This window comes from Thunnus maccoyii, chromosome 23, assembly GCF_910596095.1.
Source record: "Thunnus maccoyii chromosome 23, fThuMac1.1, whole genome shotgun sequence".
NCBI classification, from domain to species: Eukaryota; Metazoa; Chordata; class Actinopteri; order Scombriformes; family Scombridae; genus Thunnus; species Thunnus maccoyii.
In genome coordinates, this window is record NC_056555.1 from 21,195,277 (window position 1) to 21,214,150 (window position 18,874).

The 18,874-nt window shown below is 39.2% G+C and overlaps 1 protein-coding gene across 9 annotated transcripts in view; it reads left to right on the top strand.

Annotated features, from left to right (window-relative positions):
• The window catches only part of LOC121890480 (CUGBP Elav-like family member 2), a 159,872-nt gene extending 146,390 nt beyond the window's left edge, over positions 1-13,482 (top strand). For 5 of the 9 annotated variants that reach the window (XM_042402773.1, XM_042402776.1, XM_042402779.1 and 2 more), the window contains 5 exons: positions 1,949-2,077; positions 5,225-5,404; positions 6,965-7,108; positions 10,957-11,129; positions 13,412-13,482. In XM_042402773.1, coding sequence (XP_042258707.1) covers positions 1,949-2,077; positions 5,225-5,404; positions 6,965-7,108; positions 10,957-11,084 — 581 coding nt within the window. In that variant the 3' untranslated portion in view covers positions 11,085-11,129; positions 13,412-13,482. The remainder of the gene's footprint in view (positions 1-1,948; positions 2,078-5,224; positions 5,405-6,964; positions 7,109-10,956; positions 11,130-13,411) is intronic. The other 4 variants (XM_042402777.1, XM_042402780.1, XM_042402778.1 and 1 more) reach the window with 1 other exon arrangement.
• Positions 13,483-18,874: the final 5,392 nt, after the last annotated feature.

An 18,874-nucleotide genomic window follows, 5' to 3' on the forward strand; every position in this document is an offset into this window, starting at 1 on the left:
TAGTACACACTCAGGTTGAGCTACTCAGTGTGAATGAGCGGCGCTATACTGCATGAAACCGACAACGTCACACACCAGTTTTGATAAATATAGACAGTTCTGCATGGAGACAGGCCAGCGTCTTTTTTTTTTTTTCTTCTTTTATTTTTTTTTTTTTTTTGTTTTTGCACCATGTGCTGACATAATGCTCCCTTTATCACACCATTTCTTAATATATTCAGCGGCAATCCTGCTTTGTTGGCATCGCTTTGATGAGATCAAGGGTAAATGAATAGATTGAATCTTTTTTTTTCTCTTCTTCTTCTTCTTCCTCTCTCTCTCTCTCTCTCTCTTTCTCTCTCTCTATAAAAGAAAAAAAACAGAACAAGGATGCAAGCTTTGTGCACCATATTTCCCGCCATCCCACCCACCCACCTACCCCACTGACATAGCACAGCTCATGTATGGCACACATTTCACACATCAAGTGTGCGTTTCAGGTGTGTGAGTCCGTGCGTCCGCTACGTGTTTGGATTCACTCGTCAGTCAGTTCTCTCTCTCTCTCTCTCTCTCTCTCTCTCTCTGTGTATGTGTGTGTGTTATTTTTGTGTGTGTGTGTGTCTGTCGGTGTCAGTGACAACATGATTAACTGATCTGAAACCCGACTGTGCTTGAGGAGAAAAAAAAAAAAAAAGTAGTTTGAATATAAATAAAGGTAGAATTCAGAAAGTTTTATGATTGCGAAAGGTTACTCTGATTGTGCTCTTGCCTCTTTGTACACACAGTATGTCTGCTTTTTTTTTGAATGGTCCTTGTGTTTTTAATGCCATTACAGCATCACCTTGAACGCAAAAAAAAAAAAAATCCTGCAATATACCTTCTATTGTGAATATTTCCTGATCTATAAAAGCATACAGCACTCCTCTTTGATACCGTAGATGTATTTTCATTTGGGGTTTTTTTTTTATACTTATTAATTAAAGGTGCTACTGATAATATTTTTCAACATCAGCATTACAATAACTGAGACACGCTGCTACAGATCCAGGAAAGAATGAGAGACAAGCGTGAAGATAATTTGTTGCTTCAAGATCACATTTCCCTTGAACCTCTTCTTTGCTTCTTGTCGGGAACATGCTTTCAGTTTTCTCCATTCACGCCGGCTCTACTTAAATAAACGATATATTGTGAAGTGCTTTTTTTTTTCTCCATTGGCCTCCCTGCATTCATCTTTACCAGACGCTGAAAAAAAGCTTTAACGCTTTTTAAAGCTTTGCACTGGAAGTACAGCGTGATGTCTTCCTGCAGGTCAAATCTGACAAGACAAATCTTGCAAAAAAAAAAAAAAAAAAAGTTTAGAGAGTGCATGACGTCTGCAGAAGCTAATTAGTTGTTATGATCGTAGGAAATGCAGGTTTTATATATCAGATGTGCAGCAAAGTACAGTCAGAAATGGTGAAAATGAGAGAGTTGGTATGTGCGCTTTTAACTTTGGCTGCAGTGGCGATGCTTCCAGAGAATTTGGAAAGTAATTAAAACTAATCAAATAACAGATTTAGTCGGGATTCTAACTGAATCTGGACGAAAAATTGATAGATTCATCATCAAAAAATGATTATTTTTAGAAGCTGAATCATAAAGTTGCTGATCAGCTCACTAAACCAAGCTGCATGGGAATCTGTAGAGAAGGATAACACACAAACCCAAACATACAAGATAAGAAAATAAAAGCCCCGTAGAGGCAGCCGTTCATCCCAGCAGCTGTTTTAATGACAATTTACTGATGTTTAGTTTGTACGTGTTGCACCTTCTATTAAGGTTTTAATAAGAAAACCTTCACCTGTACTCGAGGAACCTTGTTAAATGCTTGTATAACACCTGTGCTTCTTTGTCTCCTCCTCCTCTTCTTCCTCTTCCTCTCCTCTTCCTCTTCCTCTTCCTCTTCCTCTCCGTCTTCTTCTTTCCCCAGCAGCGGGCACCACAGCCAGCTCCAACGCCGGTGCCATGAACTCTCTGACCTCTTTGGGCACCCTGCAGGGCCTGGCAGGTGCAACTGTGGGCCTGAACAACATTAATGCACTAGCAGGTAGCGTCAACAGTGAGTATTCACCCTGCCATCAGCCACACCACCTCCACCCTCCACCCTCCAACCTCCGATCACGCACACTCCACCACCACGACCTTTGAGTCGACGCAGAGAGACGAAGCGTCGCAGCAGCACAGCTACCAGGCAGTCATTAGGGTTTGATCTATATGAGGTTTTTGATTTTTTTTAATTAAAAATGACATTTTTTTGCAGATTTTTTCACTAAAACTCTCCGTTAAAGTCTATAAAAACTGAATTCATTAAGAACATGCAGCATTTGTACTAAATAGAGGAAGAAAACAGCACTAAATTACCAATATTCTGTATCTAATATTATCTTTAAAAGGGTTAGTACATCAAAAACCATATATTTATCCAACTCTAATGTCAAATGCTTTATTTATATACATATATTTCACACATCTGGCCAATCATCTGTTCATTTTTGGACATTTTTTGACATTTAAATCTCTATTTTACAAGATTAAAGAGATTAAAAAGAGAAATAAACAACAGGGACAAGAAATTATAATGTTAATGTTAATATAAGACATCGTCTCTCTGTGTCTCAGTTTCACTCAATGATAAATTTGTCTTCACTCTCTCTATGACAGCTATTTCTTCCACTCATCTGGGCTTGGATTTATTCATCCATCCATTTTTTTTTTGTTTTTTGTTTTTTTTTCCATCTCTCCATCCGCTTCCTGGTTGTGTCCTGGGTTATGCTTGCTGTACGAGTGCTGGCGTGTCGTCCTGGCAGAGTCGGGCGCGCTGCTGTCGCCTCACGCGTCTGTCTCTGTGTGGGATCAACGGCGTCGTAGTCGTGTCCCATTGTGTTTGGTTTGTTGTGTTGTTTTTTGTTTTTTTTTTTGTCAGCTTTACAAGATGAAACTCGTCTTTTTTTTTGAGCTTCTGTGAGGATGTTCAGTGTTGTGGTGTAAATGTGATAAAAATTGATCAATTTCCTGTCAGAAAAATGCTATATTTGACTAAAATGTAACCATAATCACACCAAAAGTACAGTTTTTGAGAATTTTTATGCCATTTGAAAGCATTTGCCCAAAAAAAAGTATCATAATTCACCATTTCAATGCCTAAAAATTACAGTAGTTGACTACTTTCATGTTGCACAATAAAAAAATATGGTTATCTTTGTGGCAAAAAATGCAAAGTTTGACAGTTTTTCTTCCACCAAAATAACAAAATTACTCTTTTTCATGTAAAAATTATTTATAAATTCGACAAATTTCCTCCACTTAAAAGAATTAAGCATTTTCACGTCTAAAAAAAATACTGAATTGGACCGTTTCCATGCTAGAAAATACACAAGTTAAATATTTTCCTGCCAAAAAATACAAAATTTCGTCACCTGTATATCAAAAAAAGATAAAAATTAACCGTTATTATGTTTTTATAAACACATTAGAAGTCCAGCTGCTTTTGTATCAAGTGAAGTCGTTTTTTAAAGTCTCAGTAAGTAAACTGTATGTTTAAAGGATCAGATCAGAAGCAGATAACACGTGTTGCTATCCACATGTGAATTGTATTGACTACACGGCGGTGTGTGTGTGTGTGTGTGTGTGTGTGTGTGGTCTACCAGTAACTGCCGAGCTGTGCGGTGTGTGTATGTGTGTGTGTGTCCTGCCTTTGACCTCTGGGGAGACGGAGCTGGGATCTTAATCAGCGCTGTTATGACAGCCGAGATCCTGTACTACCGGCCTCTTCCACCACATTATTCTCCTCTGACCTTTAACGCTCCTCAGCTGGAGTAGCTGTATCCACTGTGTAAATCATATATGCGTCTACTGGAGTGCACACAGGTGCAGACACACAGACAGGACACACGCACACGCACACACACACACACACACATCTTTTTCAAAAAAAAAACGGACCGGGTCATTTTGCATCCCGTTTTTGTCCCTTTCTCTCCTCGACACGCCTCCCCCCTTCCGCCACCGACCACCCTCATTTAAACACATCTAGGCCTTAATTGAATTGCAAAGGTCACCGGTGCAATTATTCCTGAATAAATGAGTGACCTATAATCCAGAGCTCTGCGGTGATAATTTATTTCACTGTGTCTGACGGTGAGGCGACAGGACGCCGAGCCAATGTCAGACCCCCTCAGACAAGTTGCCCTCCGCCGTGATATTAAGCCATTACAAGCAGCTAATGAGTGTTACTGCTGCGTTCCCTCACTTTCAAACCCGCAACTCCCTGTCCCCCCCGTCCCCCGTCCCCCCCGCAACTCCCACAAAAGTGAGACGTCACATGTTGGAAAAGCACACATAACAAGACCTCTCTGTTGATATTTGATATAGCTTTAGAGAGATAATTCTACACATTTAGAGGAGCTGAAAGCATTCATAAAGATGGAGGATCATGAAGAAACGATCTAGAATTTAATTTTCATATTTCAGTTTATTGGTCAGTAAATCAATTAGTCTGTGAAATAAAAAGCAACTTTATTTGTGAAGCGCATTTCATACACAAGGCCAATTCAAAGTGCTTTACAGGAGGCTTAACGCTAAAATAAACCACATAATTAATGAAATGAAACATGAGTGAAATGGCAGTCTAAAAGAAAAACAGGAGAATTTAACACAGAATAACTAGAGATATCTTTTAGTTCCCTTTCTTTCCCTGAAAATGCACCAAAAAAAAAAACTATTTTAATGACTAAACGGAGAAAAACAAGTCCCTGTTTTCATGTGTTTCATCGTATACGCTGCTGTCGTTGTCTCAGAGCGTCTTAGCGTGTGTGTGTTGTTTTTTTTTTTGGCGTGCATGCATGCATCGTACACCTGTGTGCAGCTCTGGCTGTCATCAGCTACACTCATACTGTAATTTATTGTGTTTATACTAATACTGTGTGAGTCCTGTGCTCTGATGTTAACTGTTTTGTACGTAGACACTGTGTTTATGTGTCTTTTGTGATGATTAACTAAAGTCTGTCCGTGTGTAAGCGTCGGTGTGGTGTTGACTGTCTGTAAGTTTTTTGTGTGTGTTTTTGTGTATGTGTGTGTGTGTGTGTGTGTGTGTGTGTGTGTATGTGTGTGGTTAAAAAACACAACCTTCAGTGGGAGCGCTAATGAGTAAGTGCACTCTTCTTTCTTTATTGTTGGGTTTTATGTAAAGTTGCTCAAATGCTCTCAGGTATGGCGGCTCTAAACGGAGGCCTGGGCGGCGCAGGGCTTACCAACGGGACGGCGGGCACCATGGACGCGCTGACGCAGGCTTACTCAGGGATCCAGCAGTACGCCGCCGCAGCGCTGCCCACCCTCTACAGCCAGTCCCTGCTGCAGCAGCAGGGGGCCGCCGGCAGCCAGAAAGAGGGTCAGTAGCCTTGGGGGGCTGCCTGTCTGCACATCACTGCTGCTCAATGAGAGGTTTTTTTTTTTGGCTAGACATGTGTGCAATATTTCCTGCAGAATTTACTCCAGCACATAAAACTCTCCCCTAAAAAGCTAAACCTGTGTAATATCTAGGAAAGCTGTTATGTATGAATCCTTTCAAGAGGCATCCTGTAGTAGTTATCTATAAGAAAAAACCAGCCAAAAGTTATGTTTCCTGCTGCAAAAGCACACATATTTTATTGAAAACTGGTGCCTGTAATAAAAACTGATAAGAAAAGGAATTCAAATGAGCTGCTTATCGAGTAAAAAATAAATTATTATTGGACACACAGGGTGCTTTTGCTGAAAAATTCTTGTATCCAAAATTTCATCAGTTGCTTTTTTAAATATTCTAAATAAACATAAAATCACAATTAAGTCCCACATATATCACATTCTGTGTTGATTTTATGGCAAATCAGCCCAACTTCACTTGCATTAAATGTTATTTAAACCTGCACTAAAGACATTTTATGCCTGTTTTTGATATGCAGCATAGATGTAAAAGCAACAAGTCTTATTTTAGGGAGCTTTGCATTGTTTCAGCAGGATAAATTGTAAAAAATGTATCACCTATAGTCAATATTTTATAGTAAATATGAAGACATTTGTGTTTAACCAGACCTCTCTGGGAATATTGTCGATATTTTTGTTTATGATTGTCGATCATTTGATTTTTACTATATCATAGAAGAGCTGTAAACTTGATAAATTTCCTGCCTGCTGGTGCTGTTGCAAAGTGCCACCTTTACACAGAACCTCATAATGGGAGTTAAATTTCCCCAAAAGCTTTAGCCGACAGCGCTGAATACAAACTAGATGATGAAATGTCTGGCAAAAACAAATACAGCCACGTACTGTTTGTTTCTGCACTTTTCATCTGCGCCTCCCGACAAAAAAAAAAAAATGCATTTGTAAAGATTCTCTCTCTCCTTCTCTCCTCACGGTCCATCCTGTAGTTCAAAACCCTCCAGGCAGACAAAGATGTGACAATAATTCAGCTTCGTTTAGCAGAGGAGAGTCTATTTAATCATTCTGAGAGATCTGACCTATTACAGTTATTAGGATGTGTGATGGAAAGGGAGGGGGGGCGGGGAGGAGGAGGAGGAGGGGGGGCTATGACCCCTCTTAAGGGAGACAACATGCAGCTGAAAGAATGAATGAATCAAAAGCAAGAGAACAAGGAACTTCTTTTGTGAGTAGAGTGCCAAAATATAATGATTAAATGAAAACCAAAAGCTTTCATGCTTGTTTAATGTTCAATACAACTGCAGAATGTTGTTTAAAAGCAATAACAAACTCAAGGTCATGCGATATTGTGCTAAGCAGTGTGCTTCAGCTCCGTTCCTATGACGACAGCACGGCATCGCCAGTCGCCACAATGCTACACGCTCCCTCTCCTCTCCTGCAGTCTTTCTGCACTGAAAACCTGCTCTGACCTTATACCTGCTCTGCATCTCGCCCCCCTTCCCCTCCCCTCCACCCCCCCCACCTCCGCCAGGTCCCGAAGGTGCCAACCTCTTCATCTACCACCTGCCCCAGGAGTTCGGAGACCAGGACATACTGCAGATGTTCATGCCTTTCGGAAACGTGGTCTCTGCCAAAGTCTTCATCGACAAACAGACAAACCTTAGCAAGTGCTTCGGTACGGCAGCAGCAGCAGCAGCAGGGGTGTCAGTGTGTGCTTCCGAAAAAAAAAAAAAAAAAGGGGGGGGGAAACACACGCACACACAAAATACCTGCAGTTATGTGTCCCTTTTCTACACTTGCTGTGTCCCAGTTCAGCAGCCGGATACTTGGGAGGATGCGGCCCATGAAGTCGGGTCCCAAGCTGAAACTGAGCCTCCTCTTCCTCAGTCCAGCCAAAAATAACGACGGTGCATTCAGGCGCTCCTCATCGACTGTTTAGTACGAAATGTTTACTACTGTAGGGGTTTTCAGACAGTCTCTAAAGTGTAAAATACCAAAAACATGTCCAGGCTGTTAAAGAGAAAAGTGGATTTACTGTATTATTTAAGTTCATTGATAGATGGAGGTCTCATAGTTTCCTAAGAATTTTCAGGCAAAAAACTAATATGTAACTGTAAATTCTGAGGAAATTTACTTAAAGGTAAGATAAGAAACTTTATGTATCCCACCTAAGGAAGTGAAGTGAAAGAGAACAGTGTAATTTAGTGTTTATTGTAGAGAAAATGTTCACTTGAATCATTCCAATTAATTGTTAGCCTGATCTAGAGAGTCAATGAGTCAGCTGAACATGCAAAAAAAAAAGTGAAATTTGTCTACAGGCAAGAATACAATCCAATAATTAAATTAAAAACATAAAGTTTCCAGTAATAAATAAATATTTAGTCATCACAATTTTCTCAACTAACTTCTTCTAATTGGTACTAAATTTTATAGCTCTTAACAGGAAGCTATTAGGACCTAGACAATAAAGTGTGACCTAAAATTAATGTCATATGCAATATTTACTTGTCACTAATGACCACCTGAAACCAAACACCTGATAAATACTAAGAGTGTCATGTTGTACCTCCAGACTTAACGAGTTGATGAGGATCACCTGAACGCTCCTGAGATATTGAAGGCTGCAAAGGAAACACCGGTTTTGGGGAAAGAGGTTGCATTTGCACTACCACTGAAATTGATTTTTTCTGACCTGTTATTACATAGTCGATGTAAAAATATGGACTTTTTAAGAGATCCGCTCTGAACTGGGACGGCAAGTAATTCCTTTCCACTTGTTATTAACAAGCTTCTTGATTCACCTGTAAAGAAGAGAACAACAACAACAAAAAAATGTTTTCATTTGCATCACATTTGCTCATGCTGACAACAAAAACCTGAATCTAATGCATCTTCCAATCCGCATGTAGCAACTAAGGAAACAGAAATAAATCAAGCATGGATGCAGCACAAAAAAAAGAAACAGGCAGCTGTGCTACTTGTCAGAAAAATGGATCGAGGATGAATGTGAGACAAGCGAGAAAAGGAGTTTACTGACAGTTTTTGAGATTGCAAGTATTCCAAGAGGAGGTGAAGTGTGTGCTCGGAGATGACTTTGTGTGAGGCGGAGGGAAAAAAAAATAAAACACAATATAACCTCACTGCTCTGCTCCTAAACCTTTATTCCAGCAACGGCCTTTGTCAAGTTGTTGTCAAGTTGAGCAGAAAATGCGATTTTATTGTAAATTTTTACTGCCCTTATTATTGCGGACTCATGTTTCACATTGGAAGTGTCACTTTTAATGCTCCCCATTTGTTTCACTATTATGTATATACCATTATATTTTGCTTTATTCTTTCATTATTTTGTCGAGGCAACAACCCAGTTTTCCCCGCGGGAGCCATTAAAGTTTAATATTTTCTTAATGTGTACCAGGGGTCTGTTTCAATGTAGATGTAAATGTAATACAGATAAATCAGATCTCAAGACACTTAAACATGGCGAGGATGCCTCGTGTAGCATTTTAACATCAGTTTATGATTACAACCTTATTTTTAAGAGAGTATAATTGCTGTAAATAGACAAGAACGTCATGTAGAAACTCGCTGGTCTGTATTTAGAATAGTGAATCTGCTGCACTGCTTTATGGCACAGATCAGAGAGAAAACACTCAATTGTAGAAGTAAAGAATATATATTTTGACCAGAAGCAGTGAGGTTTATAGTATCTACATAGAAAAAACAAGATCAGATCCTCTGTTGGTGGTACGAAGGTTGGTGATGTTGTCAAGCTATGTCATGATTTCGGACATTTTTAACATATCGTTAGCTACGGTCAACAGTTTAATGATATAACTAACTGCATGTCACCACCAAATGTAATAGAAGCTAACAGAGGTGAGCTAACATTCACTACTAGCAGATGCAATCTAATGAAGACAGCCTGGCTATACTCCTTCGCTAACACTTGCTAGCTACATTAGCTAGCTACATTAGCTAACATGTTAGGTACAATTACACTGCTAGTAGTAGTAGTAGTAGTAGTAGTAGTAGTAATCCTACTAGCTGTGAGTCAGTTACATGTTAAATATGTTCATTAAAGAAAACACCAGTAAAATTAGGAAACGTCTAGCGCTAAATTCGCTGAGTTCATGCATTACTCTAAGACAGTTACACCCATCCCTTGCACTGTGATCACACTAGATATATGGAAATAGAGCTGAAGCTTTTTGTGAAGTGAAACCAGCTACATATAACCTGTATACTGTAGCTACTTTTTAAAGATAAAATAATGGCATTAGTGCTAGTTTTGTTATGTATAGGACCATTTTGCCACTGTTTTGTTGACATTATTGTAGATTTTTTTCGCCACATGGAAGATATTGTAGTTGTTGGAAATTCCTCGTATCTCTGACCCGAAATTACAACTAGGAGGCTGTTATGGCTGGTGTTTTATGTGTAACAACTCTTCGATGTATTGTAGGAACTGGATACCAGACTCAAAGATGGCACCCATGCAAGCCAAAAAACGTTTTCTAGCTTCCACATTTGCTGCTAGCCCCAACTGTGAGTTCCAGCTCGGCCCATAGACATTTAAATTCGCTCTTCTTGGCTCTCGTAAAGTTTTACAAATATAAAACCTTCAGTTATTAATACAAAGAGTAATAATTCACAGTTTTATAGACGTGTCTTTTATAATGGTGCTCTGTGGGGAAAATGTTTTTTGGGCTGCAGGTTTGTTTTTGTTTTTTGCTGCAATACCACGAGTGGCCACAAGGAAAAATTGGCCGCTCAGCCTTGCAGCCAATTTTCCCAGTGGCCACTTGAGGTATTGCAGCGAAATATCCCCCTGTGGCCCAAAAAGGATTTTCCCCATAGACCACCATTGTAAAATGGATGTCTGTAAAACTGTTGACAGGACACCTCAAACTGCAAACAACATCAATTATGACTCTTTCTATTATGAACTTTTGATTCATGGAGGTTTTATATTTGTAAAACTTTCCTCAAGCCGAGAAAAGCGATTTAAAAATCCATGACGTCATCACAATGTGAAGTCTATGGGCTCAGCAGGAACTCGTGGGCGGGGCCAGCGGGGAAAAAACTACTGCGCATATTCAGTGGGCTGCACAACGCGAAAGTAAACCCGGAAGCTAGAAACTTTTTTTTGCGTATGTGCCAGGCGAGCAATTCCTATAGGACTGTAGGCGCCATTTTTAGTCCTGTATCCAGCTCTTATAATACATCCATGGTAACAACCCAATAGCCCAACAATAGCTAACGTAGGTAGCTAGCTTTCAAACGTTTGTTAGCCACCCCGTTACGCCCAGTCTGCTGAAATAATTATATACTAGCTAAGTCTAGCTGACATTCCAGTTTACCTTCACTCATGCAATTCCAAGATTATACTAACCAATCTCTTCTGTTAAGAGTTTAATGGCAAGTGGAAAGAGAACCAGTATGTCGTGATGTCACACTCCTCTTCAATCAGTCGTCTTCTCATTTTACCACCAACAATCTACCTTTCCTTGGTGTCCCCCGCAGGCTTCGTCAGCTACGACAATCCAGTGTCGGCACAGGCAGCCATCCAGGCCATGAACGGCTTCCAGATCGGCATGAAGCGGCTGAAGGTGCAGCTGAAGCGCTCCAAGAACGACAGCAAACCATACTGATCTTAGCACTAGGGTCTATCTGCTCCCCATGTTAGCACTGCTAGGGTAAGTCCCCCCACAAAAGAATGAAAATGAAAAAAAAAAAAAAACAAAAAAAAAAAAACAAACAGCAAACCGAGCCACGACCTCTCTACACAGGGACTGGGGGAGGGGTGTGGGTGGGGTGGGGGGGGGGGGGGTGTGAAGGGAGGGAAGGGAGGGATGTGGGAGGGAGGGGGAGACGACCTACAACCACCCTGAGGGAGACACACACGCCTTGTTTTTTTTTTTTTCTTGTTTTTCTTGCTTTTTTGAAGATTTTTATGTTAGCTTTCAAGTATTATTTATTACAATTTGTTTTTTTTTACACACATGAACGCTTCCATTACCGCCATTACTTTGTGCAATTTTTTTTCTTTTTTTTTTTTTTTTTTTTTTTTTTTTTTTTACAATGGAAGAAAGTAGCTATCTTGGGTAGCTTTTTAAAAAAAAAATTTGTTTAAAACTTATTTAATTTTTTCTTTCTGAGTGATTATTTATACATTTTTAAGGACTAGTTACAGTCAGAACCGAGGTAAAGACAAAGGAGCCATGATGATTTTTTTATTTTTCCTCTCTCTCTCTCTCGTTGTGAACCTAAGGCCTGGCGAAGGGTTCATTTTTTTTGACGCGCACGCCGATATGCACATTTGACCTTTGACCTCCGCGGTGTTGGTTGCAGGCCGCCGCTGCTTCTCCGAAACCCCTCTATGCCTGCTGGCAACCCGGGAGCAAAGGCTGCAAAACGTTAGTGGCCTCTTTACAGTATAGTCAGCCTGCCGTAACAGTTACACTCCACCACCACAGGAAGAAAAAAAAACCACACACACACTCCAGCTACGTCTTATTATTTATGTGAAAAATGAAAAAACTGTTTTTTTATTTCTCAGATGATAAAAAAAAAAATAATTAGTTACTACTTTTCTGGGTCAGATCACATTGGTCTTTGTTGTGAAAGGGATATTACAGCATGTAGAACATTTTCAAAATAGCATCCAGAATTTGACGAAGTCTATAATAATAATACTAATAATAAAAAAGAGTTTATGGGTTAAGGGGGTAACTGAAAATACTTGATGTTTGTTGAAAGATTTAAAAAAAAATAATTCAAAGTACAGAAAGCCACAGGCCTGTAAATTTTATTTGTAAAAAAAGCAGTTCTATTTTTATACATTTTTACTGCCTCAGATAAAAAAAAAAAGGATTTTATTTATTGCCTATCGTTAAGTTATTGGACTCCTATAAAGTATACAGCATCATTAAAGTAGACCCTTGTGGAGAAGTCTCGTGGAATTGGGTTCTCCGGTGTTTTTCATGTTTTTTCAGTGCAGAAACCACAATCACAAACACACTCCGCTGCCATTCGAACCGCACCCGCACCTGCTCCCCCCCCCCCACCACCGCCACCCACCACCGCCACCGTCACCGTCACCGCCAACACCACCACCAACCCCTCCCTGTGTCATTTATCCATTCACCTGCACACACACACACACACACACCTCTCTGTGCTGTTCATCCATTCATCCATCCATCCATCCATCTCTCTCTCTTTACCACTCTCTCTCCCTCTCTCCATCCGTAGTGGGACTACTTCTTCACTTGTCAAATATCTACCTTTTTCCTCGCGTTTTTTTTTTATTTTTTAATTTTTTTTTTACTTATTTTGATTTAATTTTCTTGTTTTGAGTGTTTTCCGTTTTTTCGTTTGTTCGTAGCCCCCCCCCCCACCACCCACCCACCCGCCCGCCCACCCACCCCCAACCTTTCCAAAGATTTCAAAATTTGTTTTAAAAAAAAAATAAAAGAAATTTTTTTTTAAAAAAGAATGAAGTGAAAAGACCCCCCTCCCCCCCACCCTCCCCCAAAAAATATGAATATTTTCTCCCAAATGACAACATCCATCTGGGATCTGATGGATAAAGCTTTGGGTGCTCTCTGTTTTTTGTGTATATGTGTGTGTGTGTGTGTGTGTGTGAATGAGTGAGTGTTAGTGTGTGTGTGTGTGTGTGTTGTTGCCTGTTAGTATAGACCTACTACATTAATATCATTTTATATTACAAACAAAAAAAACAAAATTCAAGCTAAAAAAAAAAAAGAAATGCCAATGAAATCAGTGAGTGGTGTTGCTGTTCTGACGGTTTGCATTGTTGTTGTTTGTTTGTTGTTGTTGTTTGTTGTTGTTGTTGTTGTTGTTGTTTCTCTTGATTTTACACAAAAAAAAACAAACAAATGCTGTAGTGGTGTGGTGCTCTGGCTCTCTGTGTGTAACTCTCTCCTCTCCCCTGTTTTTTCTTTCCCCCTTTTAGAACAACCCATCTCCATGCCTGTTAGCTCATCGTTTGCCTAGCATGTCTCCGTGGCGTCCAAACAAACCAAAAAAAAAAAAAAAAAAAAAAAACTTTAAACAAAAACAAAAAACAACAAAAAAAAAAAAAAAAACCCCCCACCAAAAAAAAAAAAAAAAAAAGTGTCATCGTCCTCCTCCTCCCCCCGTCATTGTTTTTCTGATGTCTTTTCCGAGCTCACCTGATCATAACCTGGTTCTCCTCCTCCTCCTCCTCCTCCTCCTCCTCCGCCGCCGCCTACTGACCTTTTGAACTTTGAACTTTTAGCTTTTTTGGACTTTGATTTTTATGATTTTTTTTTTTCTTTTTATGTTTTTTGGTTGTTTTTTTTGTTTTTTTTTTGCATGTGACCTCATTTGGATCTGTTTTGCGGGAGGGTTTCAGGGAGGGTGAGAGGCGATAAAGGAAGGGGTAGGTAAGAAAATGAATCAATGTGAAAAAGATATAAAGCTGCATTCATATGAAAAACTTAAAAAAGACTGAGATTTTTATCAAAAAAAAAACAAAAATTTTTTTGTTTTGTTTTTTTTTTTGGAGAAAAAAACAACAACCTGTGGCAAAGTGATTTCCATTCAGTATGTTCTCTTGCATTTTTTTTTTGTTTGTTTGTTTCTTCTTTTCTTCTTTATGTCAGTTTTTTTTTTTTTTTTTTTTTTTCCTTTTCTTCTTCATTTAAAGTAAACTTGAAAGTTCACTACAGGAATTGGCGCGTCATCTTGCTTCTGGCGCCGATGAAAAACAGAGCGCGGGCCAGAAGCAGTCCGCGCCAGTTTCTCTGAGAAATAAGACTACTTCCAAACAGTTTTGAAATAAAAACTGTCTGATCAATATTAGACTCTCTCAGAGCTCTCTAATGGTTTTTACATTTTTCAGGCAGTGTAAAGTTTTTTGATAAGGCCATTTTAAGTGGCTCTGTTTCTCATTCAAAGTCTATATATAGAACCACTTTTTTCTAGAGTAGTTTAAAGGTAAAAAATAAAAAAAGACATTTGCCCTGTTTGGGGGGGAGAAATGCTACCTACTTGTGTCACCTTTTGCTGAACTGACTCACAGATAGACAATCCGTGGTTTAAATGCACATGATGAAATGACCTATATTTTCTACTGTTTAAATGTATAGAGGAAAAAAAAAAAATACTAAGATACCTGTAACCTGCGTTAACGTCGGTGCTTCTCGTGAGTTTAGTTGTGGTTTCATCACAAGTCTAACGGTCTTAAATGTCTCATGTTTTTCAAGAGAAGACTAAAAAATCAGTTTACTTGAACAATAGACAAAGCCTTTCATATTACTATAATAGTTACTTTGCTTTTTTTTTTTTTTCTTTCTTTTTTTCCTCTTCTTTTTTTAAGGAGTCCCTATTTGCTAAATTTCTTGTTGGTTAATTAGCTATATAAAATTCCTAAAAATATATATAAATATAAATATATCTATATATATATAATGTCAGCTTGTGAAGCATCAATGTCATTATTATTTTATTTCTCTCGTGGGAAACAATATTTAGATGTGTTTTGTTGTTCAGCAAAATGTCTTATAAAGAAAAAAAGACAAGATCAGTGGAGTTTAGTGCCAAATTCTGAAGGTACTTCCTGCCTAGCGCGTCAGTGTATTTCTTGTGAAATTATTTGATAACATGGGTATTTTATTAAGTGTTTTGTATGGATCCCTCATATTTAAAATATAGATTTAAAAAAGAGTTTGTTAACTTGCTATTCTGTGGTCTTGTTGCCTGAAAATGTCATGTTTGCTTTTTTTCTTTGTAAAGATGTAAAAAAAAAAAAAAAAAAAAAAAGTGCCCATGTGTCATATATATATCTATATACACGCACACACGGACACACGCACACACATATACAAACACACACACACACACACACACACTCTCGTGCAGACCTCACAGTTTACTTTATTGTTGTGCATGAGAGCCCCTGAGTGTGAAAGCAGCTCTACAGCGACCGCTACTACCCGCCACACTTTAAAACACACACACACACACACACATGCACGCGCGCACGCACACACACAAGAATCGCGCACTGATATTTTTAGCCATTGTACAGCCAGTTTTATTCATCAAAGCCTTACCACAAATCTTTGCACTCCTGTTCTCTCTCTCTCTCTCTCTCTCTATTAGTATCTCGCACACACAGACACAAAACACATACATCAGGCTTCAAAATGTATTGTTTTGATTGTTTTTTTTTCACGCGATCCCGCTCCTCAGATTGAAGTGAGAGTCATACGCGAAAGCCTTATTTCTCCAAAAAAAAAAAATCCTCTTATCCCCTTTTGTTTGGGTTCAAAAAAAACAAAAAAAAAAAAAACATTTTTCTTGAGTTGTAGCCGGCGCCATTTGTCTCGAGACGGCGAGGATCATTACTTTTGTGGATCCACCTCAGACGAGCGCGCACGCTTGCTTTCATGATGTAAGCACAGGGCAAGACTCGCTCATTCACAAACGAGCCTCGATCTTTTGAGGAAAAAGCACACGCCGCCGCCGCCACAGAGAGAGGCAGGACGGTCCGGAGCAAGTTTTAACTCATTTGATTTCACCTTTTTTTTTTTATACTTTGAAGTGGTTGTTAAGACTCCTCTCCATATTGTGGTGTAATGGGCCAAAATTATGTTTAGATGCCAAAGTGTGTTATTGACATTCTCATAGTCGAGCCGTTTACATGGCACAATGTTGTCAGTCTATTCAACTGCCCCCGTTTCCCCTCCCTGAAAGCCTAGTTTACGGTCTGCAAAAAAAAATAAAATAAAATAAAAAAAATACAAAAAAAAAATAAAAAGAGACAGCATTATTTTCTACAGAAGCTCACCAGTCGCCTTAACCAGGGAGCGTTGTACCAGTATTATAAGAGTAGAAGATGTTGTCAGTCAGTCAGTGATGTGTAGGTTCACTTGTGTGTACAGTTAAACCTCCCGCTTGTCAAAAGTCCGGTGGGTTTACGCTCTTCCGCCATTTTGTCCGATAGGCCCGGCACACACACGCGCGCACACAGAGCACAGAGAGAGAGAGGCTGAAATGGCCGCTTGTTCTCGCAGCGTCGGGGGGGGAGTAGATAAAAAAAAAACGAGGCATTTCCTTTGAAGGATGCCGCTTTTTCCATCTGATTGTTGTCTCCCAGACTAAACCAAGGTTATTAGAAACAGGGCTATGTGGAGAGACGTCTTATTGGAATAGCGACAGGGGAAATAAAGCGCTTGTTGGTTGGAGAGGAAGGGGTCATGTCTGCAGGTCCGCACAGGCAAAAAACAACAGCCAGAGCCCGAGATGAAGGCAATACAGCTTTCATTATCCTCTCAAAGACCAAACCCAATACCAAACTTTATCTGATCTCATGGAGGGAGGCGAGCAGACTTTCTTTTCCTAAAATGCAGTACACACATGCACACACATGCACACGCACACACACACGAGCAGTGCCACAAACAGCCATAACTACCTGTATGAAAGCTGGACAGGAAGGAGTCCCATCAGTGTTAAAGGACCCGTTTTTTTTTTTGTTTTGTTTTTTCTGACCAGCGCGTGTGCAGGTTTTTCAACGTCGTAAAACCGCTGCAGTGTTAAAAAAAAATAAGAAGAACAACGATTGCACATTTTCACATCGTCACCTCACTCTCGCACAAACCCGCATCACTTTTTTTTTTTATTTCGAAGCGCGGCAGAGGCGACGGATCCCGCCCAGATCGCCCCCCCCTCCCCCCTCTGTTATTTTTTTAACTGTCCCGAGAACTATGTCGTAAAAAAAAAAATTGCCAAAATCACACCGAGTCGCACACTAGCCTGACCGACGTCGCACAGTCTCAGCGTGAAGCATCTGTCTTTGTTTCAGTGTCGAAGCACAAGAGGGTCGTAGAAACGTAGAGTTTCTGTCGAGCGGCTCACCTCAGGGGCTGTCATCGCCGATGCTCGTTGTAATCTTTCTATCTTGTCACTGTTCACTTCTCTGTTCTCCTTCTTTCTTAATTATCTTAAGTGCTATTTATCAAACAATGAAATCTGAAAGGAAAAAAAAAAAAAAAAAAAATTGAACTTGTCGTTTCTTTGCATTATGGCTTATGTCAAGTTTTTTGAGGAAAAATGTTTTGTGTGTTTTCTCTCTTTCCGTGCCGTACAAAAAAAAAAAGAAGAGCTTGTTGTCTGTAGAAATTATTCAAATTTTTTTGTTTCTTCTTCTTCTTCTGTTTTTGTTTTGTTTTTTTGTTTGTTTGTTTTTTTGATTCTCAAAAAAAAAAAAAAAAAAAAGGTTTTCAGTAGTTTCAAAGTTATTGTCTTGAGAGAAGCCAAAGTCAATGCATTTCAAGTGGATCCTGTAAAGCGTGATGTATGTTTGTTTGACAAACTTCGAAATCTGTCACTGGATGGGATTTAAAAAGTACAAAAAATGCAGGCTTTCCTATTTCTACAACTGATTGTACTTATGCATTTTGTACCAGTGGAATTTTTTATACTGGAGATTAAAGGATACAACAAAAAAAAAATCTTAGAAAAAAAGCTGTCTGGCCTGGTGGTGTGGCCTGACCCTGACTGGTCCCCGAGTATGATTTCTAGCTGGCATCGAGAAAGTTGGCTTTTGATATAAGATTTTCTAGAAGATCTTTGGCTTTATTTCTTTCACTTCTTTTTCCTCACTTGAGTGTTGTTCTTTCTTTTTCTACCTTTCTTTCTTACTTTCGTTCTTTCTTTTCTTTTGTTTTTTTTTTGTTTTTTTTTTAATTTTACGAAAAACAAGAGGGTAGGTGAGTGTCAGATCTTTCATTTTTTGCTTTATAAATAGTTCTAGCAAGTTTGTCTATACAACAGCGGTAAGTTTCATTTGACTTCTGTATTGTGCCGTCTACACGATAAGACAATTATAGAAAAAGAAGGAATAGAAATATTTAGTCACCTTCAGTGGATTAATGTATTAGTTTAATAAAGAGATCAACTAATTAGAAATTTTTTGCTTTTAGCTGTTTAGATTTTTCCGGTTTCTCTGTCCTTCTCTGTGAACTAACTGTGTAGCTGAAGCAGTCAGAATTATTTTTGTAAACGTATGTTCTTGTGTGATGCAGTTTTTTGCTTCTGTCTCCTATATTAAACCATTTTTCCTAATACTTGTCTCTCTCTGTGTTGTTATGTTCCAGTGGCTGTCTGATGTTGTACTGTTTCACAACCTCCTCCTCCTCCTCCTCCTCTTCCTCCTCCTACCCCCCCCCCCAACCATTCTCTCGTTTTCTCTCTTTCCTTCATAGTCTCCCTCTCATTCTATCTTTGCTCCTTGTGTTCGTTCTTTTCCGTTGTCGTTTTTTTATCACATAGTAAAGTTGACTCCATCCCCAGTGACAACTCACTATGCTGTTCTCACTAAACATAGTAAATATACATCGAGGTGTTTGTATGTATATTACTGTGTAGCCCAAGTCGCCGCGTGACA